The sequence below is a fragment of the Sesamum indicum genome, linkage group LG6 (assembly GCF_000512975.1).
Source record: "Sesamum indicum cultivar Zhongzhi No. 13 linkage group LG6, S_indicum_v1.0, whole genome shotgun sequence".
NCBI lineage: Eukaryota > Viridiplantae > Streptophyta > Magnoliopsida > Lamiales > Pedaliaceae > Sesamum > Sesamum indicum.
This window is the reverse complement of record NC_026150.1, coordinates 2,545,661-2,572,186: the sequence shown is the minus strand read 5'-3', so window position 1 is coordinate 2,572,186 and position 26,526 is coordinate 2,545,661. Positions and strand designations below refer to the sequence as shown.

The 26,526-nt window shown below is 33.3% G+C and overlaps 2 protein-coding genes across 5 annotated transcripts; both read left to right on the top strand.

Annotated features, from left to right (window-relative positions):
* Positions 1,336-9,215, top strand: LOC105163429 (dolichyl-diphosphooligosaccharide--protein glycosyltransferase subunit 2). 2 transcript variants are annotated; one of them, XM_011081767.2, is made up of 20 exons: positions 1,336-1,468; positions 1,564-1,723; positions 2,501-2,693; positions 2,798-2,887; positions 3,241-3,303; positions 3,416-3,485; positions 3,682-3,746; positions 4,588-4,642; positions 5,108-5,235; positions 5,338-5,453; positions 5,678-5,747; positions 6,064-6,165; positions 6,284-6,373; positions 6,476-6,624; positions 7,132-7,243; positions 7,321-7,404; positions 7,679-7,759; positions 7,881-8,105; positions 8,243-8,365; positions 8,770-9,215. In XM_011081767.2, the coding sequence occupies exons 2-20, from the start codon at positions 1,581-1,583 to the stop codon at positions 8,884-8,886; spliced, it is 2,076 nt and encodes a 691-aa protein (XP_011080069.1). In that variant the 5' UTR covers positions 1,336-1,468; positions 1,564-1,580; the 3' UTR covers positions 8,887-9,215. The 2 variants fall into 2 exon arrangements, with proteins under 2 accessions (XP_011080069.1, XP_011080070.1); XM_011081768.2 differs by having other exon boundaries at positions 1,419-1,479.
* LOC105163428 (serine/threonine-protein kinase 19 homolog) lies at positions 10,424-18,867 on the top strand. Of its 3 annotated transcripts, none has more exons than XM_011081765.2 (9): positions 10,425-10,736; positions 10,947-11,020; positions 12,078-12,131; positions 12,963-13,055; positions 14,852-14,971; positions 16,554-16,625; positions 17,112-17,189; positions 17,890-18,088; positions 18,672-18,867. In XM_011081765.2, exons 1-8 carry the CDS (start codon positions 10,622-10,624, stop codon positions 18,079-18,081), a joined length of 798 nt encoding a protein of 265 aa, XP_011080067.1. In that variant the 5' UTR covers positions 10,425-10,621; the 3' UTR covers positions 18,082-18,088; positions 18,672-18,867. The 3 variants fall into 3 exon arrangements, with proteins under 3 accessions (XP_020550769.1, XP_011080067.1, XP_011080064.1); XM_011081762.2 differs by having other exon boundaries at positions 10,427-10,736; positions 12,051-12,131; XM_020695110.1 differs by lacking the exon at positions 18,672-18,867 and having other exon boundaries at positions 10,424-10,736; positions 12,051-12,131; positions 17,101-17,189; positions 17,890-18,077.

Genomic DNA, 26,526 nt, shown 5'->3' with positions numbered 1-26,526 from the left:
AATATAATAATCGGAGCTATAAATAAAAAATATTTAAAGCCCCGTTGGACAAATAATATCTAGCAGTTAGAAAAGCTATCTACGACAATATAATTAAATAGAAAACTTACAACGATATTGTAATAATTTTCAGTCCGATGGTAGTCGTAAGAATTAACCAAATTGCAGAATTGGCCGCTTGCCTTGAAGAAAAATAAACGCTTCGTATCAAGTTCTTTGGGTACAATATTATTTCTCCCAAGATAAAATGGTTTCATTTCATTCAATACAGCACTATACTGACAAACACCTTAAAAACACTCAAAAACTCGTTGCAAGAACACTCAGTTGCTGTTTAAAATTGAATATTTTGATTTATTGAAAATTCAAAATTTAAATTGTTCCAAATTTTTTTGCTGCAAAAACATATATCCTAAGACATTCGCCCAAACACCCATTGCTCAGAGCTGGGGGCAAGCGCGGGTAAAGCACCCCCATGTTCACTCTAAACTCTATAACATTTGAAACTCGTATTTAAACTTGAACTTAATATAAGGAGTTAATTGTATCAATAAACTTCTTATGTGGAGAAAGAAATATGAGTGTATAACACTCACTCCCGCAACACCTTGTATACTTATCAAATCCTAACATACCCTAGTGTGGGACAAATATTTTTTCTCTTTTTTTCAATCTAATCTACGAATTTCTTCATATAATTAATTAAAATTACAACACAAATTTCACTAACTCAACTTATATATTTTTTTACAACACATTATCATCTAAGCAATAAGTGTTGGTGCTTTTATTTACTTGTTTGTTTCTATATTGGTGTCCCAATCGAATTCAATTTCAGGAAAGAATCTTTTTACTTGTAATAAAAGTTTCTATATAAAGATAATGTGTGATAACAAATAGAAATAATGAAACAACAACAACAACGGCCTTAATCATTGCAAGTGAGCTTATTAAAGGAGCAATATTGCTGACATGGAAAAATCCTAATTAAGTATTACTTTCATTTGTTGAATTTTCGACTGTATTAATTTCAAAACTTATAATATGAGAACGAAATGTAAAAATGTCGAGATATGCATCTTGTGGAGTGATTTTACATCACTTTCGTATAAAAAAAATTCAAGTTGGAACCCTGATAGATCTAAGGAGTCGGAAATTTTGAGGACAAAATCAACATAGTTGAGAGACCGAAAGTGATATTTACCTTAATTAGAGTATTAAGTACACAACTATTTAATTGAATTAACCTTTATTTTTGTCATGGGCGTAGCTCTTTTTGCTTTAAAGGAATCTTGAGCTAGGGGTGTTCTTACGGGCTAGATCTTGGGCCCGGCCCACACTTAAGAGCCCATTTGGGAGAGGGTTCAATTGGAATTTCAGAATACGTCACCCTTTACACCAGACTCTACACACACAGTCTCTGAAGCCAAACTCCATTGTTCAGTCACTGAAACGAAGACTCCAAAAAGTCGTCTTCAAGTTTGCCAACTCTCTCAATTTTTATTTTTTCACATATTGTAGAAATATTGGGGTTTCAATTCATTGATTGTCTTTTCGATTCAGCAATAGCTTCTCCAGGGATGGCCAGAAACTTGGGATTTCTGGTTGTAGCGCTTTTAGTTCTGGCGTCGAGCTGTGACTCGGCCATCTTCAGCCCGGTGTCCGAGTCTCATCGATCTGCGGCGTTGGAGCTCTTTTCGCCGATTGATGGATCTTTTGGAAGGTGAAAATTTAAACCCTCTTTAAACCCATCTCTCTCTCTCTCTGTCTGTCTGTCTCCTGCGTGCCTGTTTTTATGTTCTTGCAATCTAAAATTGTTTCTTTCTACCCTGATCTGGAGAAAACATCGCGGTGGTGTGATTGCGGAGGCAAAGGGGAAAGATTTAATCTTTCTAAGTATTATGGCCTCTTACGTAATGATGAATTGGAAGATCTGTTGTTCTATATAAATAGTAGAGGGCGAATGTGATTAATTGAGCAATGCCTTCGTGCTGAAGGAAGAAATGACTTAAGATTGTTTCTGTTCTGAGCATGCAGCCTTAAGTTCTATGCTAATTGTAGCTGAATTTATTGTTTGCCTTCATTCCCTTTGTTAACAAACAAGTGTTGGTCTGCAAGATTGGTTCTGCTTGTATTGTCTTTTTATAACTTTTAGTTAACGTGGGAAATTTATTTTTGACTCCAGTGTTGGGACTGTATATGCATTGTGCTAATCCTTCATCCTTTTATGTTTTTTTTGCCATCATTTGTAGAATAATACTGAAAGGAAGTGGATGATTATAATATTCGATGGTATCCCAACTTGAATAATGCAATAATATTTTTTGATTCTTTTCTCAGCTTAAAATGACAACTTCTATGCAGCCTGCTTTGTCTGTTATGTCCTTTCAGCATTCTGTGAAGTTAACTTTTATTGTAGCTTTTTGTGTTGAAAGTATGAAGCTTAAACATTAGTGATTTAAGATAATTGGGGTTCTAACTTGATTGTACTTATTTCCAGTCTGGAGGAGACATATGAGGCACTGAAGACATTTGAGGTTCTTGGTATCAAGAAAAAGCCTGATATAAGAACTTCTGCTTGTGCATCCGTAGTGGACACTCTACAGTCTACTTCTTCAGCATTAAAGGATTTATTCCATGCATTAAGAGTAAATGGCATCCTGAAGTGTGATCTAAGCAATGAGGCTTTTACGGTATTAAAAATTCTTATTTCCTGTATCAACTTCTTTTTGTTTAGAACTTGTCATCAATTGATGTGAAATGTATTTTACTCACTTTTTACCCTTTTCGTCTGCAGGGAATTGAATCTAGACTTAAAGATTCTCTAAATGCTGCCAATTCACTTCTTGATTTTTATTATTCCATCGGAGGTTTAATGCTTGTAAAGGTAGGGATTTTGTTTACTAAACTCTATAAAGCTCTCTGAACTCTGAATCAATGTTTTTATTAGGTTTCACATCAACTTATTTATTACAAAGAATGAAAGAATACTAAGTCGTAAAACTAGGTCCTTGAGACGTAGCATTACGTATGCTGCTTGTATATGTTATGAATATTCGACAAGATTGCTAATTTTCTATGCTTCTCTTACATTCTAAGAGAACCACTGAGTTGTTATCTCTACTAGTATTTCTTAACTACTTTTTCCTGTAACTTGTTTTTCAGTTATTTCTTGTTTTGGCATGTAATTTTTATGCTGTGCTGAGTTCGAGCTTTTTATCTTATTGACTTGCTGTACAGGATCAGACTTCTGTAGTGCATGTTCATCTGGGAGATGCTGATAAAATTTTTCGTTCTATAAAGGTCAGTTCTGGACTTTGTGCATATCTTGGATCAATAACTATGCTTTGTTTAAAGCCTGTTGCTCTATGTAATTTTTTTTTGGATCGCCTAACCTTGTTGTCAATCTTAACAGGCTCTCAGTCAGAGTGATGGGAGGTGGCGCCTTAGTTCCAACAACCCAGAGTCTAGTAATGATGCTGCTGGTAACTAATGGATGCTCTATATTTTAAGTTACATATGCTAGCCAAACATAATTTCAGCCTCATATAGTATCATGGCTCTTGATTGACAGATAAAATATTTTTTATTTTTTTACTGTAGTGTGGTATCTTTTACTTGTTGTTTCCCACTGTGCTTTATAGTCTTCTGAGTACCCTTACTGATATTTTTGTTTTACAGGGATAGCACTTGAAACCCTGGCTGGAGTTATCTCTTTAGCATCTTCTGAGATTGATCATTCTTTGGTGAGTGAGTCTTTTTTATTTTTACTTCTATTACGAACAAATTGTGACTGTATCCGGACAGCTATATTGGCTATAACTTTTATCCTGCAAATGTTATAGAGAAAACACAGTTACTCTCACTCATCTGGCCTGAGTGTAATAAGTCAATTGACATCAAAGGTGCTTAACTTGTCGAGTGTCTTTTCAACGAGACGACACTGATTTGTTATAACTATTATACCCATATTCAGGCTAGGTTATTCAGTTTATGCTTGTTCCTATCTTTTTCAAGTTCATTGAGTACATTAATCACCAAACTTGTCTCTCAGAATATTATGAGGCTATATACTGCATGTATATGAGCTATACTGACCTTTATGGCGGTGTCCCTATTATCTTTTGTCATTCTCTTCCATGCATAACTCTCACATTTGGCAATTTCTCTTTAATCCCCAAAATTTTCAAATACAAATATTTGTCCTGCAATTTTTGGCTTCTCCTTCCCTGAAATTTGATTATCAGAGAAAACTAGAGAAGGAAGTAAGTTTAGAATGAAAATTTAGTTCTGATATGGGTTTTGACTCGGCTGCTTTGTGGGCAGAAAACATAATGAGGGATCAGTGATATGACATATCTTTTCAAGATGTAGAGTAGGTGGAGATAGGTGCGAAATAACTTTTGGGGAATCTTAGAGTTTAGGATTTAGGGTAGGTGGGTGAGAGGTCTTCCCCAGAATCCAAAGTATTGCATGTTTAAGAATCTTTTTCCCCTGAAACATAAGTTCATGAAAATACCGTGGCATCCAACCACAGCTGTGGTAGCTAATTCTGATATTCTGATCCAAGTTTGCTTTCCATACCAGATTGCCACTTTGAAAAATGACATTGCAAAGCTCTTTGATGGTATTGAAAGATACGGTGCGTGCTTCTCCCTCTCTCTTTCTCTCTGAGAGTGAGTGTGTGTGTGCCTGTCTATCTCCTTTCTTGTGTATCTTTTTCTTTTATGTATATATATGGGCTTATAAATTTATTAAGATTACTTTAAACACTGTGAGCACTTTAAACATTGTGATTCAATTATGCTCACCGTACACCCTCTAATCTACCAGCTTCAATAGGTCGCCCTTTTTCCTCTTGAAATTCTAGCAAAATGTCCTAAATGCAACTGTAATCTGTGTTTTGATGCCACCACATTGATATTAATTTCCTATGTTGGATGCTGGTTTTGCTTCTGCTATCATCTTCTATTATATCTAAAGTGGTGAATCAAAGATTAAATTTTGCTATTGCTTTCACTTTTTCTAGAATGTAACTCGGCTTATAAGATCAATTCATTCTTGCGTCATACATCTTATCTGTGCTGTTGGGACTCTTCTTTTTCAGATGATGGGACTTGTTACTTTGATGAGAAACTTGTTGATGCACGTGGGCATCATGGTCCTCTTTCAGCCTCTGCATCAGTTGTCCGTGGAGTCACAGCTTTTGCAGCAGTCACCTCTGAGAGTTTAAATGTATGTTTATTCGAGAATATGGATTCTAATTTGTATAATGTGTACTTTCCTGTAATTCTTTGTCTTGAGACCTTCTGAAACTATTGTATTTGTCAACTGCAGCTTCCAGGGGAGAAGATTTTGGGTTTGGCTAAATTTTTCCTTGGCATTGGAGTTCCTGGAGGTGCCAAAGACTTGTATTACCAAATCCTTGCCTTGGCTTGCCTGGAAAACATTAGGCGAGTAGTTACATAGTTTTCCATCTCACAGTCTCTTTTGATGTGTTGCCTCTTTTCCTTCTTAAGATTACTTCTTCATGTTATTCTCTTAAAAATTTGATAGTTTCTGAAAGCACATTTTAATTTGAAATTTTCTTAGTTGTAGTGCTCATATTTTCTAGCTGATCGGGTGAAATTTGATACTTCCCGAAAATGATCCTTACATATTTTCCTAATATCTTCAGGGGATCGGTTCCTCTGATCTTATCGCTGCCAGCAACTGTCCTTTCAGTCACCAAGAAAGATCAACTTAAGGTCTGTTATCCTGATAGTCTTGTGCCCTCATTTAATTTGATTTACTGCATATCACTTTCCAGTTTTCCATTGACTCACATTCTTCCATCTTCTTTTCCCTCTGGATCAAGTTTTCTGGTGTTGACTGATATAGGATGAAGAAAGATTTAGCTCACATCTAACCATACTCCCGAATTTTCTGCTGTCTGCATGAAACTGTGTCCATGATGAATCTGTGTGACAAAAATGTAGTGAACTGTAGACAATTTATAGATTCCTACAATGTTGCACTTGTGTGGGCCTGTACTTCTTGCTCATCACGCTGTCTACCTTGTAGGTTCGGCTCAGTACTGTATTGGGTTCTTCTGCTCCTCCTTTGTCGGTCAAGCTCATGCAGATTTTTGTCTCTGGTTCGAAAGATGCTTCTATCATTGACCAGGTGCTTCTTTTTAGTAAAAAGCTGCTTAAGAAGTTACAACTTTTTATCTGATTACATTGAAATTCATCTTCATGTTTTCGTAATACAAATCTAAGGCTTTTGGATTCCCATGATGCAGAAGCTCAAGTTTGACCCTGACAATTCAGTGCATGTGTTGGAAAAGTTGCCACCAAATGTTAATGTTGGAAACTACATTTTCTCTTTTGAGGTACTTACCTTTCACATATTCAACACCCCTCTAATATCCCATAGTTATGTCAATCTTCCTCTTTTGTGCCTGTTCTTGACGGTCTTGGTTCATAATTTGTAGGTTGTATTTGACGACCCTGAGCATAAGAAAAACTATGTGACTGGAGGACGAACTAAAGTACCAATTCATTTTACTGGAATCATTAAGATTGATAGTGCAGAGATTGCAGTACTTGACAGTGATCTTGGGAGCATTGAAAGTCAGAAAAAGTACATGCTTAACTTGTCTATTCAATTTTACAGGATGATTATTCGCCTTGTTCTTTTTTCTGTTTGATTAGTTTTCTGTCCTGGAACTTCTTGTATTTCTTTTGGACTCTACTCTTTTCATGTTACTTCAATTCCTGTCTTATGTCTGACAGCTGTTTTCTCCCCATAAGCAGTCGTATTCTCTGTGTTGTTTTTAATTTTTTCTTCAATTGTCTACACACCCTAGCAAATTCGTTTTCTTTTTATTCACCTTCAGCAATTTGTTTGGGGTAGTTTGGGTGGAGGGTGAGGTTTGTTTATCTGAGTTTTATTGCAGTTCGTCACCTCGCTGTTTCCAGCTCTTTTATTGATTCTTCTTTCTGCAAGTGTCATTCTTTATGGAGTCCGACTAATTGCATATGATTTATCATATTTCAAATATAATATTCGTTTGTTTACAATATTTTGACTTTTAGTGTGAAAGGGCTTTAACAGAATTTGTGCTTTGTACTGTGTATTCTGATTCAGGCTGGAGTTACCAGGAGAAAATGCCGTTGCTTTATCAGCTAATCACCTCCAGAAGTTGAGGTTGTCCTTTCAATTGATCACACCTGCTGGACAAGCTTTCAAGCCTCACCAGGTTTTCATTATAGTTTGTTAAGTGTTTGCAACTATATTCTTTATTGATCAAGTTTCTGAGTACCATTTTCTGTTCAGGCCTTCCTAAAGCTGAGACATGAGAGTGGAGTTGAACACATCTTTGTGGTTGGGAACTCGGGGAAAAAGTTTGAGATCGTTCTAGTTAAGTGCTCTATAACTACCACAACTTCCTGTCTTTGAATTAAATTCTGCTGAATTCTCAAGGATTTATATAAGTCAAACATTCGCTTAGGCTGCAATTTCTATGTGGCATGTGGAGTTATGATTATTAGAATTGATGCAATTGGTTTAGTATTGTTGTTCCCACTACACATGAGCTTCAAATTTTAGTTTAATATTGCGATTGGTTAGATTTTTCATTCTTCGTATTTCCTAGCCTAACTTTTGTGTATCTTAATGGCATTTTGTCTTGTAGGATTTTCTGGGGCTGGTTGAGAAGTTTTACTATTTATCTGGTAGATATGAAATTCAACTTACAGTTGGAGACTCTGTCATGGTAAAATACTGTATGAAGCGAAAGCATTAAGTTCATCTACTTTCGCTAATTCACTTATGGTGAAATGCCTGCTTATGCCATCATATATCTGATCTAAGTTCCTCTGGTTTGTCTATTTCAGGAGAACTCTTTCTTGCAACCTCTGGGCCACATTGAATTAGATCTTCCAGATGCACCTGAAAAGGCAGCACGTCCTCCTCCACAACCCGTTGACCCATACACCAGATATGGGCCTAAGGCGGAAATAACTCACATTTTCAGGGCTCCAGAGAAGCGCCCCCCTAGAGAGCTTTCTCTTGCTTTCTTGGGCCTAGTTCTCTTACCATTTTTTGGTTTCTTGGCTGGGGTACTTTTCAATTAATTTTTTCTCTTCATACTTGCATAAGAGAATAGTTCAGATTTTTCAGTGATCCCATCCCCTCCTGTTATCTAACCACTACTCTAAGAGACGAGGCTAAAAATTATGTACTTTTGATCCTGCAGCTTGTGCTCCTTCGTGCCAACCTCAAGAATTGGCCCAAGTCAACTGTTCCTGCAACTTTTGCTAGTCTCTTCCATCTGGGCATTGCAGCAGTTCTGTTACTCTATGCATTCTTCTGGTTCAAGGTCCATCTCTAATTTTTCTCTGATTTGAATTTATCTTGTCTGTTTGTTTCCTTTTTCAGTATTTGCTACATTATTGTAACTGATAGTTTTCCTATTAATTGGTTCTTATTTGGAAGATGGCTTTGCCTTCTTTATGAACTCAATTACAGAAATTTATTGCTTAAAAATGTTCAAGTTTTCATTCTAACTATGATGTTCTCTTCATGTGTGATCCATCTGCACATACCCCGCTGTTAACATTTCCACTGAAATCGGCTCTCTGACCACACTCCGATTTTCTGTTATCGTAAATGCTCTTGTAGAGCTCACTTACGAACATTATGAGTCATGGCATTCCAACTTGTAATGTTTTCTTTATATGTCATAGCCCATCCACTAACAACAAATTTGCATTTCACTTGCAGTTGGATCTATTCACAACATTGAAGGTACTCAGCATATTGGGTGTTTTCTTGATGTTTGTCGGACACAAGACACTATCCCACCTTGCATCCACGTCGGCCAAGTTGAAATCTGCATGATAGTCCTAATCCCTATTCTGAGAGCTTCAGGAAGAGGAAGCTACTAAAAAAGAGAACTAGGTTTGAAATTTTCATTCAATCTTGTCAAGAACAGAGGAAACTAAGCTGTGTAATTGCACCAGAAATTCAGGACAGAAAATTTTGATATTTAAGTATTAGCAGACGTCCTACACAGAATTAACCGTTGGTAGGTGTTTAGGCATGGATATGTTAATTCTGGGCATAGCCAAACACGAAGATAAGAGACTTGTGCTCTGCCAGCCAACATCATAATTTGTCTCAATTGCGCGTTATATTGCAGGTAATCGCATAGTAATCCTTATTTGATCTTCAAGTAGCAGGTGACCGAATGCGGATTTTGATCGCTCCGCCTCTTAATTTTTTTGGTAATGTCTATATCAAAGTTGAACTCAAGCAAGCTACTAGGATGAGCTTTGTTTACAGTAAATTCAGATTGAAGAAAATGAGCTGAACTGACGCATTGACTGATCAAAATAAGCTACATGTTATATTATAATATTTTGATTATTACTAACCAGTGTGCATAACTTACATGTAGAATATGCTAAAATTATTTAAATTACTCATACGCCCATCTTAACTTGGGATACTTGTACGTACAATTCTAGGGGACTCAATTGACTCTCCAGTGTTGGATGATAATTACTAGCAACAAGACACACTCGATGAATGTAAAAAGTATTAAAACTTTCAAAAACCTCCTAGACTTTTTATTTTTGAATTTAAAGAGTTCATTTTATCCTTACAAAAATTGCTTGCTGAAAAAAAATTTAAAGGAATTTCTGAAATGTCAAATCATCCTTTGTATCATTTTTTTTTTCCTAATTCTGATTTTATTTATTCATCAAACTCTTTTTATTATCAAAATTTTAAAGTATTTGGAGCTCATAATTATTTTAGTTTCACTTATTGATTAAACCAGATTAAAAAATAAATTTATACATACATATATAAATATATATCTACTTAAGAAAATATACGATTAATAAAATTAAAATAACAGAGGAACTAATAACAAAAATAAACAATTAATACATATTTCTAATATGTATTTATATATGTATATGTATGATAATTATATAAATATGGTAATTATATGCACGTATAAATTTATTTTAACTTGATTTGATAAACAAGTGAAATTAAAATAAAATGAGTTTAATTATTTTAGAATTATAAAAATAAAAAGAGCTTGATGAATAAGTGACACTAGAATTAGACAAAGTTTTTGATAAAAAAAAAAGATTTTGACATTTTAGAAATCTATTTATTTATATTTTTCACAAAATATCTTTTATAAGGGTAAAATGAATTTTTAGAACTTAACAACTAAAGTGGAGGGGAATTTGATAAAAAGTGGGGTGAATCGTTTAGGAGTTGTAATGCAAAATGGTATTATTAAAAGTTGGGCTTATTGATGGGCTTAATTGATGAAGACGGTGGGCCAATTGGTCCAACGGTAGGCCCATAAAGGAAAGCCGCCGTACTACTTCCTCAACGGCTCTACCGACTTTCTTGATATATGTACGAATACGGAGGCAGAAGAGACAAGAAAATTGAACAGAAGAAGAATAAGAGGAATCCCAAGGAGAATCTGCTGAAGCGGAAACACAAGAAAGGAGAGAAGAGAATGAAAGGTTTGTTTAAAGAATCTCAGAGTATAAAAGATCAAGCAAGTGGAGAAAGGGTTTAGTGCTAAGGGTTCTATCAAATTATGAACAAGAAAATCGCAGAATTAGAGCCGTCAACAAGCAGAAAGCGCACGCGAGATAAAGAATCCGAGCCCGAATCGGAGGATGATGTTGAGAGTTCGCGTTCTCTGTCCTTAGGTAGAAACCACGCGTATTTCTTGATGAAAGTGTAAATGGGCTATAATTTTTTTGGGGTTTAGGGCTGTTTCTTCCTTCATTCCTTGTTCTTTTTGTTCGTTTTTTCTTTTTCGTTTCGTTCCAAGATTATGTTTCTCGGCTATTTCTGTCTTTTTACTCCCTACTGACGTTGTTTTTGTATTTTTTGTTTATACACATGGCGGTGTACAGAGGAGAATTTCACGTTCAGTGATACTCTGATGGCTCTTCGGATGATGCGTGCCCAGTTTCCTCACATTGAAAAAGTGAGTAGTAATTTCTTTTCAGTTTTTTTTTTTTTTTTTTTTTTTTTTTTTTTTTTTAATTTTTTTTCTGTTTTTTTTTTTTTTTTTTTTTTTTTTTTTTTTTGGTTCTTTAAACTTGAATTTATTTTCAGATACTTGATTGGACTATAGGGTTATAAGGAATCCTCTTGTTTTGAGCTGCTAATACCGGTGCATTTTCTATTGGTAGAAGTTTGGAAGTGCTGTGAAGAAGTCTGTACATTGCTGTCTATGAATACAAACTCTCTTTTTTGGTCTTATAGATGTCCATCATTATCCACATCACACAATCTAATGGTCCAAACCAGGTCAAGAGAGTTTCTAAAGATTTGGTTTAATGTGTAATCTTGGACAAGGATTATGTCAGTATGGGTTTGGTCCTGTAAGGGTAATTTGCAGGGCATTTCAAGAGTTATTATTACACTGTGAGAACTATTTGATGGTCTTTCCGGAAACTAATTTGACATTGCAATTTACTGAGGAACGTGATGTCTTGTATAGTTGTATTGTGGTAGCTTTAGTTGTTCTCTTTAGAGCAATCCAAATGCAGGAATGGTGCAAGTATAATCTTACTTTGCTTGTGGCACAGATAGAAATCCTCTACCCTTAATATAATCGTAGTTTGCTGGATTGGCGTTATCATTGGTGCACGATGGAGTTGTATTATCTTAGTTATGTTTCTTTGTTTTTATTTTGATATTGAGCACTTCTGTTCCTCTGTGTAATTTCTTCTCCTAGTACTCTGGATTGTGCTAAGTTAAGTTTTTGTTTAGCAATGTGGTTGTGGATCTGAAAATGCTTTACTACTAAAATGTAAACAATTGTTGTCTTTGTATTTTGCTAGTTAACTATTTATTTAGCACTTTTTCTGCTGAAACATACTAATAGGCAGTTGGCAGTGCAATGTGTTTTATGCTATCACAGTGAGTTGTATTCCCTCTAGAAATAAACTACATTTCTGGTCTTGTATTCATTCGGAAATTTCAACTTTGGAGTTTCATGTTGCCTTCAGGTTTCAGTTGAACCTTTTGTGTTGCAGTCACAGTTGTACAGCAGCATAAAGGATAGGACACAAGTGGATAGGGAATTAGAGGTGAGGTAACTTTTATACGAAGCATTTAGTTGATTTTTCCTACCAAAATAGGAAGCTCCCTGTCTCATGCATTCTATAATGCATAAATTTGGTGTTGGTGCCTCTTGAAAGAAATCAATCATACTATTTTCCCCTTATTTGGGATATGCCATTGTATATTCAACATCTTTAACTTTTTTTTCTTTTTGAATATTTTCTTTCTGTTTCCTGAAATTATGCGTTTAGCCATTTCTACTTGTTTACTATTCCTCAATATCAAGTTTCTGATAGTAATATTGTGTAAATAGTCTTCTTATGGGGTTACTATCATAAGCTTTTATTTTCATCTTTTCAATGTATCGTTCTCCTTTTGATTCTTCTTCTTCATGTATTTCTATGAGTTCTTGTCATAATCACGGATATTTTTTTAAGTGAATTTACAGGAATGATTGTAGAAGAGAATATACGATTTGTCTCTCTCTCCCTTGCTCCCTCTGCCTGATCTCAAGCTTTTCAAGTGTATTGCCAACTATTTTTCTCTCTGTTAATTTGTCTGTTTCTTTGTCATATTCATTGTTTCTGCTTAAGTTTTTGTGGAGAGACCAAGTGTGCTGTGTTTGATCGTGCATATTTCTTATTCCGTTTATGTACTTTGTTTACTATAATGCATGTTTGATTTTTGTCTGCATTATTTGGAACATCATAAACACAAAGCAATATTTGGCGAACACTTTTTTCTTTCTCTCTGTCATCTGATTTGTACTAATTATTTTTCTCTATTCATAGCCCTTCTCCTTTCTCCATTGTTTGTTCCAATTGATGCATGTCAGTATATTTTCTTATCTTCTGCAGTCTTTACGAAGGGACAAACTGTTGCGGATGTTTAAGTTAACTACTGGACAGGACGATCATGCTGTAATGTTTACAGAAGATTACCTAAATCAGGTTGGTTTCCTTTCATTTAAATATCCCTGATAATCCTGTTTTATTTATAGATTCCAACTTTGTATGTTATAGCTGTTCATGCTTTAATATATTTTTCTCTGGATATCTCTTGATGTTTGTATGCTGAGTTGATTTTTTCTTGTGGTTCATATGACAAGAATTGACTTGTATAGTCTTCAATATCTGGCTTTCCAAAACAAAATTTTTGGCCTAGTTAAAGATGGGAGTTGAAAATATGTTTGAAATTCACCCGTTGACATCCAAATGTTGGAATGAATTACCAATAAACACCCCAAATGAATTGACTAATAATTGGTTCCAAATTGAAGTCCATAACAAAATTTGGGCTTTATATACGTTCAAAACACATGAGTTCGTGATAAGCCCATACCAAATTTGGGTCTTATGCATCTTGATGGGTTGACTAATGATAAACTCAAACTTTTCTTTTATTTTGGATTAATAATTGGGACAAAGCATGTTCAATACGGGTGTTAGAAAACTGATCCATGTCAAAGCCTATAGTGTTTAAGCCTAATAAAAGTGGGCCCACACGACCTAAGTTCTTGCTCATGCCTATAAGACGGGGCCTTTAATACACAATGAGGAGATATATTACAATAGGCAAATACATACAACAAATGATGATTATTGTGTTTTCTGCAGATTCAGAATTTCTCTGAATACCGACCTTTTGAGCTTCCTGTTCTTCCTTGCAAATGACTTATCTAATTTTGTGACATGTTGAAATTAGGTTATAGACTCAGAGTGTTAACTCTCCATTTAGTTTAAACCTGTGGGAGTGATGGAGTGCTATTCCATGCTTTCTCCATTATACTTGAACATAGTATATGGTATATAGTACCTTATGCAAAACTAACTTGACATAAGTGAAAGAGTTTGGCAAGTTATGCTATTAGGGGTTATTGGGTATTGTTAGCATTGCATTTGTCCGATGTTCATTTTCCGCACTGAGAATATTTCCTTTTATCACACATTACAGGTTGCGTTTCTCAGAATACAGGAGAAAAGGACAAGAGCAAAACAAGCTAGTAGCTTCTATCTCATCTAGATAACTAGCACATATATAATGAATAATCTGGAGATGATGAAGCAGATAGTAGAATTGGAATGTGTGGTAGAGATTGCATACTACTTTGTATCTTGATCTAGATTATCAAGATACCAATGGCTATGTTGAAGGTTGTTCACATACATTTGAAATTGAGTTTGTATTTTCATTTATCTGAAGGATTTTTTTCAAAGATTTCATAATAAAACCTCTTGAATATAAATTATATAATTAAAAGAAGTGTACAAGCTTCATGTTACCCTCAGAAATCATTCTTTCTGAGTTAGAAGTGTTATACTTTCTACGAGGGTAGGACTTCTGTTGGATCACAAGAAGATCTGTCATTAAACTAACTTTAGAACTTAACTTTTAATTTGTGTTGCAACTGTCACTAGCTTAAAACGTGTTTCATTGAACTTGCTTTTTTTGAGTTTGTAATTGCCTTTATTTTAGTTGGTACCTGTAGAAGTAGTGATTCTTGGGGGGGTGGAATCCGGTTTAAAATACTATTTATGTGTTTGATTCTAGCAGTAGGATGTTGACTAAAAGATACTTTTCTTCTATGTAGTTGATTTTTCAAATCCTCGCGATATTTGAGGAAACAACAGGCCTATAGTATACTCAACTGTCCATGCCATGGACCTTGTCCTTACAAAGTAATCTTTTGATTTTTCCTGAATCCTGATTGATTCAATCGTTCATGGAATTGGTTGGAAGTTTTCAGATTGAACGGGTTGTCAGAAGAATGGAAGAAAAGCAGCAAAATGACCTCACAGTTTTCGAGTGGTTTAAGATGCATGTCATACAGTCGAAGCTGGATACAAGCATTGGTCATCAAGAGCTTGTCAGTAACCTATTCCTAGAATTTTTCATACTGTGGCTACTTTTTTACTTTCATACTTGTTTTGGAACATGTCAGTTCATTTACACGCTATACTGATTAAACAATCACATGAAAGAATTTCTTCGCTGAGTCGAATTGGTGGGAAGTGGTTGTCTTGCCGTTCTGAAGCCCTTTCAGTGTGACCTTATTTTCAAAACTGGTATTACCACAACCGTTTCAAATTTCTGGGTGATTTGTGTTGAGCTTTACGCATCTAGTGTTATTTATCGTAAATGATAGTTCAGAAGTAAGAAAGCACCCGAATCAAGCCCCTACTCCTACTGATAATACCCGTGCTCAATGTGTATTGTCCTCACATTATGGTACATGTTATAACTCCATATCCACGCTCATTGGTTGCGCTTGGGCTGTTGTTTGCTTGAGTCTATTGATTGTTTAATTTTTGAAAGGTATAAGGAGCTCATGTCTGGCACATTCTTTTCTTGTGCCAAGTCGCAAACAAAGCTGTCCTTTATGCTAGGTTCACTGACTAGCCTTATTCATATCTTCTGCTAGGTTGGTTACAGAGAAAAGTTATGTTTGAGTGCAAACTAAAAAAGAATGACTACCTTGATCTCAAAACATCAACATGAAGCTGGGACTCCTTGAAGAATTATCTTTCTGATCTAGATTATTAATTTGTCATCTGTCCGTTCATTTTTTAGATTTTTGACACTTGAATACTGTTTTCATCTTATGCCTTGCCTTGGATGTGCATTCCATATGTCATTTGAATATTACCATTTAACAATACTCTGACTAAGAAGGCACATGAAAGTTTGGAATTACTTCGAAGTGGATTCCATATGTCATTTGAATATTACCATTTAACAATACTCTGACTAAGAAGGCACATGAAAGTTTGGAATTAGTTCGAAGTGGATTCCATGTCATTTGAATATTACCATTTAACAATAATCTGACTAAGAAGGCACATAAAAGTTTGGAATTAGTTCTAAGTGGATCTTATAGCTTATGCTTCCAAGATGACGGTTGGCATTATTTATCATAGTCATAGTAATTGTTGAGAGAATGCTGCTTTTTAATTTGTTTTATTCGTTGGGAAATTATGTATCTAAAGAGTTGGATCTTAGCTGTGTTGTATAATTCTGAATTCTTTTCTAAATGAGAGTTAAGTGAATTTACACATATTTGTGAATCTGTAACTGCCATGACCACCTTGATTGGACTCATTTCCCCTTGAGCAGCACATTTCATTCTCCACTTTTTAGCAACTTTTTGCGTCAGAACATGTATGCATATGCATATACTTACATATAAAATCTTGATCAAATCGACTAATAGTTATGATTTTTCATGTTTCGTTCAAGGCACAAGTGTTGCTGATTATTGGCAACCATACTTTCTTTTGTGCCAGTGATTTACTAGGGTCCCTGCAACCCCTCTTTCAGAAGTATTAATGGTTCAAAAGAAGTTACAGCAACTGTGCTTTAAGAATAATTCTTACTGTGTGCTTCAGTTATATAAGAACTCGGCCACCAGCTTGAATGTATGGTTGATCCCCTTTGTTGTTTCCGTGCAGTGTTCACTTCTTTCATTGGGGGGAAAGGTGAAAGATGAACAAATCTCTCAGTTAATTAATGCTGGTCTGCTTGTGAGTATACTAGAAATTCTCCCTTTTTTCATTACAGAGCAGTCAGGCTAAAGAATTTTCATCAATGGGTTTGTGAATTCATCACTTTCTTGAAAAACAACTTAACATGTTTTTATCATAAAAATCTCGTTTTCAAGTCTTATTTTGGCAATAAATGATTTGTGTTTTTCCAATAAGTTCCTAACATCTCTACAGTGTTATTAATGTGGGTCTTGGAATAACAAAAATAAGAGCAGTTAAAAAAGGTCACTAATGAATCTTGGCATGTTCGCGACCGTTTCGGTATGATGCCAGGACTTCAGATAAGCTCTTTGTTAATGAGAATGAGTTTAATAAATATTGTCATTTGAAACAAGGAAGTATAAATCCTGGTGTAGGCTTGCCTTTGTATGTGATTTGTGCAAGTACCGTTTTACAATCTTGTTTTGTTTAATGCAATGGTTCCCAATTGTTATGTTCCTCTTTAACGTTGCAGTCTTCTTCTAGATTCGCCAACTTATTGATGAAAATATGTATTGGTTTTCAATTCCAAACATTGGTTCAGTGCTCAAAGGTCTCTCACAGGTAACAACCCGATCTTGCTGCTCATTAGACTGTTGATGCTCAGAACATAATTAATTCTTTTGGTAAATGTCCATATACTGTTGGGTTCTTGTTTTGCTGATTTTCACAGTAACTACCGGTGAAATTATGTGATATCATGTTCCAAAATCTTGCTCATGAAAATGTTTTTGTTACTTGTGAAATTTTCCATTTAGATCAACTACAACGGCGTGATATTTACACCATTTCAAAGAATGCACTACTGCCATCTTGTTCTTTGTGAAAACTGTCAGTTTTTATATGTCAGTGAGGAGAGTTCAAGCAATCGATTCCACTATGAACCATTATCTTCTAGCGGGTGAAAATTCATCCAAATAATCTAAATGCTCATATGGTACAAGCTGGGATCTTGATGATGCAATTGTGTGATGTCTATGTGACAACCCTGTCTGTATGGAAGTTAGATGACTATTTCAGAATTTTATCTTGCAACTTAATTTGCCATTGAGGTCAGCATCAGTTGGTTTTTCCTCTCATTTTACCACATTTGAGATTTGTAATTGATTAGTTTTGTGTTGAAGCAATACAGTTTACATGAATATAAAATAAGGGCCGGCATTTCATTTTGTTTGGATTGGTCGGCACTTTAATAATCACGCCTGCGTTGGCAATTTGATATGTAACATGCTTGTGGATATTGCGTTTAACTTCTTAATCTCAGGGAAGGAAGGAGCTGTTGTCTTTTCTCAGCCGTAGGAAGTACAGAGAGATGATGATGGCTACTTTAGAGAAGAAGCGCCTGCGACTTTCTCCTCTTGATATGAGATTTCATCTACGAGATCTCATCGGTTCCGGCCACCTCAAAACCGTTCAGACACCCAGTGGCCTCATTGTTCGGGTTGCAAAGGATTAAAGTTCAGGTGAAAATGTTACCTACTTTCTTAATCACATTTGCAGACTCGTTAACCAAAACAAGCTAAATGTTTGTTGATTCTCATAATTGTCAAAAGTTTCTATTAACAAACCAGTAAACCTCGACATATTTAAGGCTTTGTCACTGTCTACAGTTGGGGTTTCAGCCAAATGCATACAGAGTAAACGACTTAATTTACTGTATGATCTTTTGATACTATTTTGTATTTTGGATTAATCATATGTTAACTCTCTTGTTAAAATAATCAAAAAAGTTTCTCCCTAGACAAAAACTGAAAAAAAAAGGCAACACGGCTCTCTAAACCCTCTTAAAAAGGGGGACAAGTTGATCACCTTCTGCATGAGCGTTTCACGTTGTCCTTTTTCTTATTCAGGCATTTTCTTGGCCCATTAGTGTTTTCACAGGGGTTGTTGGATTTAAGCCCCAATTGGTCTTGTTATAGATAATTGCTTCTGAATGCGTCTCTTTCTCCGTCTCGGTCTAGTTCATTGAATTCGTACAAACAAGCAGAGATTCCTTGTATTTTTGTCATGTACTAAGATGAGAACTGCTTTTGGTTGAATCTGCAGGAGGAAACGAGCGTTGTGTGGCACTTCCGATTCGTTTGAAGGAAGGTAGCTTCGTAACAACGTTGCCGAGTGAGTGCTGTCTCTATCATAATAGCTACAGTTCAATTTTCACGGCCCAATAATTGTGTACTAAGACAGGCAGGCGTACGCCCTTTACAAAACTTCCCCATCTTAACTTCATGTCATGCATGCACCATTTTCCACTCTTACATTATGAGACGCCAGAAGCCATTTTTACATGGTGCGTTCTATGTCTGTGCATAAATATCGAAACTTATGAACAATTAAATATTCGACTTTTTTTTATAAATGGAAAAATTGTTTTAGTTAGCAAGAAAACATAACATCGTCAAGTCTTATTGTTCGTCTTTTGATTTACAATTATCTTCCATAGTTGAAAAAGATCGATCCATTTCCATCCCTTTGATTCCATCTCTACCAGTAGGTATTTTCCTTCCTGAAGTTATGGCGTTATTTTGTCGAGTTCTAATAGAGTCGTCTCAAAACTGAGTATCCTTTATTTACTTGCCTATGTCGTTTCGTGTATATATGATGTTTTTAGCTTATTCTCAAAGTATTTAAATACATAAAACTTATTTATATATAACCTCAATAGTCTTATTAAGCATAGGCCATATACTTTACGCAGTTTATCCCCTTATGTTTTTAAAAAATAATAAAATTACGCGGTTCAATTTTTTTGCGAATAATAAATATGGGAAATACTGATGCCGTTATTTGTTGACATTAAGATTTGGGACATGATCCATGGGGACCAGAAGCTTGATTCTTGTGATTTGTTCAAGTGATTGGACTATGATTTTATTCGTATTAGGGGTGTATTTATAAATTAATTAGAGCGCAACGTATGGGTCTTAATCAAGAGAGACAATTATCTGCTCACGTGTAATACCAATTAATTACATCCCCTAATCATTTGTTAAGCTTACTAAATACTATCCACAAAGACAAGAAATATTTATATGCATATATATATGCATTATGAAGAATAATTTCAGATGTCGAAGTACTACACGCTAAAATGACTTCTCCGTTGCTAGGGATCTCTTTTCTTTTCTTTTCTTTTCTTATCCAAACAGTGCCTAATTTTTTCTTTAATCCAAACAAGTAACATAATTGTTAATCGAGTCTAATTCAATTGGTAAAATTAAATCTTATGATTTTAAGATTATGGGTCTGAAATGTGTGAGGACGTTGTTCTATTTTCATAGATATTTGGTATTCATTATTGCAATCGATTATTCAATAAATAACAGTTCGTTGCTTTCATTTTAAAAAATAGCGGCATATTAGTTTATCATTTTCACTTTTAAAGAATAGACGCAAATTTGAATGGGATACTTTTAATAATATATTATATATATATATATATATTTGTATACATATGAAAAAGTATGTATACATTTATTACACTTGCACAAACATTCCTTTTTATATATTAAAATAATGATACGAAGCAGTTTATTGACGAATAGTGTATAAAAGTAGCACATACTTCATAAGTTTTAACATTTTATAGCCTAAAGCATACAAATATAAATTTATAGAAAGAAATTAGCATTTCAATCTATTATTATAAGTTTGTGATGGTATTATTTAATAAAAAAATATTTTTACTAATTTAAAAATTTGAATCATATCTATTGAGTTTAGTTCAGCCCATCAGGGATAAATTGAAAAGAATTTTTTAATAGGTCGAATTCTGAATTTTGGTAAATTTCATTTAATACTCGGTCAGTCTCATCCATACAACTATACAATATCTTTTATTTTTTTATTTTTTTTAAAAAATAAATATGGAAAGATCATCACGACAAATTAATTTATTAAAAAGAAGATTGGTAGAGGAATTGTTTGAGGGATTTTGGTGCAGAATCCAAAATAATACCAAAGTTGGAGTTTGAGTTCAAAATTAAATACAAATCATTTCCAGAAAAAAGTGTTTTTCCCCAGGACATGTCAACAATGATTGGCCTTAATTGCTTGTGCAGTTGGGGATCCTCTGGATTTCAGTATCACATGTTTCTGCCATGTGCACACATCCCATTGGATCTTCATTTAGATTCCACCCCCACATCAAATCATAATTTTATCAAACTTTGCCTTGGAAGAAATCCAAAAAACACACCCCTGTTTTATCATTTGTGTGGTTTTGACGGTAAGGTTGAGGACTCGCAATCTCAAAATTGTGAGTTCGGGATGATAAATTTGGGTTGATATCTATTTTTTTAGTTGTTTTTTGTTATTTATTTATTTTATATATATTTATTGATTTGAAAATGTCAATTAAATTTGAATATACTGAATAATATAACGAATCGAATCATAAAGATTTGACGTGAGCGGCCAATGAAGAATTCATTTTAAGAATTCATATGACAATGTTGATAATAGTTAATTACGTGGTATAATTTACACAAATTTATTTTCAGGAAATATTATGTATACGGTATAATTCACATAACTTGTCTTTTTTATACCCAACATCAAAATATATTTGTTGATTGTGGGTTGAATTTTTTATTTAAAATTTTATTATTTTTTTAATTACATGTTGGGTATACATACAAAATTTATGTTATCTATTGTATTTCATAAAAAAATTTATACACATAACGTTGAATATATATATATATATATAAATTTAATCTGATAAACCGACAATTGAGATTAAAAAAGAAAAACAAATGATTGGTTAATTAATGAGAAAAAAATGGTCCACTCCTATATATATATATATGGTAATGTCGGACGTCATAAGAGTACAGATAGACAATTGGGACATAATCAGAATGATTTGTTATGTAAATTATGTTGGCCTTATTTAAATAAACATTTGATATATGTATTAGAAATATTGCACGTTATTTAATGTTGGGAGGAGACATCACTGTTTGCGCATGCAATTTTTGTCTCTCCAACACCCCCTCACCCCACCTTAATATTCATATAATCATGCTTTTTTTCTACAGTACATTATTTATTATATCGTTCAATATATTTAAATTTAAAAGTTAATTTAATATATTAATATTTAAAATTAATATATAAGTTTAAATGAGATAAAGAAATAATAAATTACTATAGATGCGAAATTTTACTTTTAGTCTCATAGGATAGAATGATCAATACTTTTAGTCATCTGTTTTATGAGAATTTCAAATAGTCCTATAATTAGAAAAGCTCGACACATTTAGTCTTATGTATTATAAAAAAATTTAAAATGGTTCTAAAATTAAAAAAGTTCGACACATTTAGTCACATAAATTGCGTAAAACAAATGACTAAATGCGTTGAGTTTTTTCAATTTGAAACCATTGAGGAATGATGACTAAACGTGTCGAGTTGCAATCAATTTTATGAGCAATTGAAAAATTACGTAAAGGAGATAACTAAATGTGTTGGACCCTCTATCTTATGCGCTAGAAGTGTAATTTTGCGTACTATAGACCAAATTCATGAGACTCGAACTTGCAACTCTTGGATTGTGAACCTCAACCTTACCAATCAAGCAACGACTGAGTGGCATATGATCATGCACTTAAATATCCCAAAAAACAGACGTCCACGATGGATCGATTAGGAAAAATTCTTATCCAAATTACGTCTAATCTGATTTGATCAAACCAAGTGATATTGTTATATGTGTTATGTGATTAATCGCTTTTCTTAAACTATAAATCAATTACATAATAATTGTATTTAAATTAACAAGAAACTCAATCTGATTTAAAATTTTATGAACGAAAGCACGAATATCTGAAATTCGGACTTCAAAGATACATCAAAAAGAATTATATACAAACACAGGCTGCGGTGGCTGCGGTAGCTTGAAAATCACGGTTGTTATGCGATTTATGTCGACGGCTGCCCCCACGACAGCAACTTCACTTCTTTATTTTTTGTATGATCAAAAGCTCCACACACCACTACTGTACTATGATGAGACGCACACAACACACACTGTTCATCACTTTGTCACGATAGACGCAACGATGATGATCGGAATCTAGCTGGTACTTACGGATTATCGGTAAACTTATACTTTTGGTCTTGTAACTTTAGGTCGTTGGTAATCAGTGATTTTATAATTTATTTTATTTATATTTAATTTTTTATGAATTTAGTGCTGAGCGTCTCACATTTGGTCCTCTCTTGACAAATTTAGTTTTATATTGATAATTTTGATCCATTTCACACTGTAATAAATATCATTTTTTATCTTGTAACTATGAGTTGCTAGGACCAAAATTGTCAATACAAGATTAAATTTGTCAAAAAAAGGACAAAGTGTGAGATGTTTTGGACTAAATTCGTCAAAAAAGGGCTAAATGTATAAATAGAGTAAGTTATTGGACCAAAAATACTAACAACCTAAAGTTACAGGACCAAAAGTATAATTTTATCTTTTCCTTTTATACTAAGGAAAAATTACAACGATCTTCTCTGAGACTCCACATAATTACGAATATTCTTTCATTGTTTGAAAAATTATTAATACCCCATGACTTTAACGATCGTCTAACAATTAGTTCATTCTATTAGTATTCATTGAATTTTTATCCATTACTCCTTTCCTATATTTTTAATTGTATAGTCTATTAGATCAAGGGGAAAAAAATTGTATGAAATTCTCTGCTTATCCACCAACAACAGAAGAGAAAAGGGGGAAAAAAAAACATCGAGTTGTGAACAAGGCGGGTTATTGGTAGGTGGAGAAGAACTATCATCTTTGTAGAAGTTGAGTTGTGAAACGTATGGAACCATGTCATCCACATATACCTCCATGTTTGTATGATTTCTTTGGTGTTGTAAGATATTTACGTTGTCATATATAGTACAAGTGTAAGGATTTAGTTCACAATCAATATTTTTGCTTAATTTGTTCATCGAGAGGTCGCTCTCTCGAGTTTATGATATATGTCCCTATACATCTATTATTCTGTATGTCCGAAATTTTAAAAAATCTTCGATTATCTGATAACTAACTTTCTGTGGCTCCCGCAAGCAAATGATCGATCCAAGACAAGAACATCAATTGCAATCATACATGATATTTTTGTCTAAATTATTACAGTATGAATCGTATAAATACGGAAGACGACAATTTTAGTCCTATACGAAGTTACTTTAATAATTTTATAAATTTTGTATATTAAGAACAAAATTGGTCGGAATTTTATACAATATGATGGTGTATGAGTTGTCTCTATAAAAGGAAATATAAACAGTACGTAGCAAACCCTTGTTGCACAAGTTAAGTCGCGTTTGCATGCTTTGTCACGGGGGCCTCAGCCTCAACCCTTAGGACACACGCTTTATCGTATGATGGTGGATTAAGCGTGTTGCGAGCAAATTAGTGGACACATGTCGCTATACCAAGTGTGCCATAACATGCCTACGTGTCCTGTAATCCGCAAATGCGACATATTGTATACATTTTTCCATTATTGCAAGTCACTAATAATAAATAGATCTCTCGAACGTGTTCGAGGTTAAGAGTTTGAATTCTGTCGGACATATGAAGTATTTATTCGTCTCATTTTATGTGAGAATTTTGTTTCATTGTTTTTAATTATACGATATATTAATTAAATTAATGTATTACTTAATTTATTGAGATATTAATATAATTATTATTTTTAATAAATTATAATTAGTGCAAAATTAAGGGGAGTAACTATAGCTAGAGAAAATATTATATTGAGGTAATTAATTAAACCTTTGGGATACGTATAATATATGGACTTTTCTCACTAAAATGACAACTTTGTTTCTTTATGTATATTTATAGTCCCTTTATTTTCATGTGCTTTATTATTGATGTATAATTCTCATATATATATATATATATATCAATAATTGTTAGAAGATCACATAGTTACTATCGACTGGATTTTGATTTGATGTAAGAATTTAAATAAAAAATTCAAATAATTCGATATTAGAAAAAAAATTTAAAATTCAATCATTTTTTAATAAAATATAGTTCAAAATTATAATTGAAGAATTACATTTCAAAAAATTTGAAATTATTTAAATAAATTAAAAAAAAAATATTATCCATCGTCGATTCAAATACAGCCTTAGATTTTTTTCGAAAATACAATCATACCGTCGTAGAAAAATGAAAATAATCAAGACAAAATTAATTAATTCGAGTAACCAACTTTTAGGACAATAATTTCAAGAAAGATAAATACATCGTACATTTACACACACACACAGGGATAATAGCATTTTTAGTCTCATAAATCAGGGCCATATCACTTTTGGTCTCATTTCTTACGGAATTAATTTTTTGTCCCATAACTACAAAAACTAGCACTTTTGGTCCTCATCCACTTTTTTATCTACAATTTAACAATGTCGGTCACGTGCCTAGCATATTTAATTATTTTTGGTTGGCACATCTAGGTACGTGCGCTATATCGTTAAATTGTAGACAAAAAAGTGAACGAGGATAAAATATACTAATTTTTATAAGTTACGGGACTAAATATTGCTGGTCCCATAAATGAAACAAAAAATAAAACGACTCTAACTTATGGGACTAAAAATATTATTTCTTCTACACACATTTGATCACATATATATAGTATCCCAAAGTCATGAAACAACTTTTTTTTCTTTATAATTAATTTCCTCAAGAAAACAACTTAAAGTGAGACATTTTCTTGTCCAGGGTCAAAAAAACCAACTTTAAAATTGTTCCATCTACACTTTTCTTTTGCACATTCATCATCATGATATTGATACCTCTAATGATGTAATGAAAAAGCAAGCAGATAAAAAAGGTTGTGTTATATATATATATATAGCTTTCCCATTTTGTCAAAAAGTATGCAGTACTACTGTGATTTTATCTCCAAAATTAAATTAACGCAAATTTACATTTTTATCCTATAATTTTAAGTTATTAGTACATTTGCTTCTATTATTTTACCATATTTATATATTTAATCCTTTTTTTTTATGAATTTGGGCCTAAATATCTCACATTTGGTCCTTTTTGGCAAATTTAGTTCTGCTTTGACAATTTTGATCACGTTTACACTGTAATAGATCTGACTTTTGATCTTGTAACTATGGGTTGTTAGGGTCAAAATTATCAATACAGGATTAAAATTGCCAAGAAAGCACCAATTATGAGATTTTCACAACTAAATTCATAAAAAAAGACTAAATATGTAAAGAAAGTAAGTTACAGGGCCAAAAGTGTTAATGACCTAAAATTACAGGATAAAAAATATAGTTTTTCTGTAAATTAATCTTGCAGAACAAGCTTTAGTTAATTAATTAACTTTAATAAATAATTATCATAAATGCTAATGATGATTAGTGTTTCTCTATAGATATTAATTATTAGAGTAGTTAATTCTGTTGTAAAGTGAAGGGATTAAGAAAGAGTGGATATATATATATATATATATGTATATATATATATATATATATATATATATATATATATGGTTGTCAACCTCTGTGGAGAATCTTAGGACAGTGAATCAATTAATTAAAAATATATTATATAATCTGATAGCACCAATCCTAACTTATAAAGTATTAATTAGCCTAAGGGAGCAATATAACCAAAGATGCCATCATGGGTCCCTTTATATATTCTTGTGCTGACAACTCAACAGATTAGGATTTTTCATTTTTTATTTATTTCATAAATATTAAATCAATTTGTAATTTTATTCAATTAAATATTTCTATGACTAATTATAAGAAAAGAAAATGTAATTTACCCCATTTTAATATGAGAATGGAGAAAAAAAACTCCACGTAAAAAAAATAAATAGCAAATTGCCCCTCTGTCTAAACCATT

Bases quoted from the DNA above. Each gene is read 5' to 3' on its own strand.
- LOC105163429 (XM_011081767.2), top strand. From the start codon at position 1,581: ATGGCCAGAAACTTGGGATTTCTGGTTGTAGCGCTTTTAGTTCTGGCG. The intron at 5,454-5,677 runs GCGAGTAGTTAC...TAATATCTTCAG, and splicing joins GCTTGCCTGGAAAACATTAG to GGGATCGGTTCCTCTGATCT. The intron at 5,748-6,063 runs GTCTGTTATCCT...TCTACCTTGTAG, and splicing joins CCAAGAAAGATCAACTTAAG to GTTCGGCTCAGTACTGTATT.
- LOC105163428 (XM_011081762.2), top strand. From the start codon at position 10,622: ATGAACAAGAAAATCGCAGAATTAGAGCCGTCAACAAGCAGAAAGCGC. The intron at 13,056-14,851 runs GTTGGTTTCCTT...GGAAGTTTTCAG, and splicing joins CAGAAGATTACCTAAATCAG to ATTGAACGGGTTGTCAGAAG. The intron at 14,972-16,553 runs GTCAGTAACCTA...GTTTCCGTGCAG, and splicing joins GCATTGGTCATCAAGAGCTT to TGTTCACTTCTTTCATTGGG.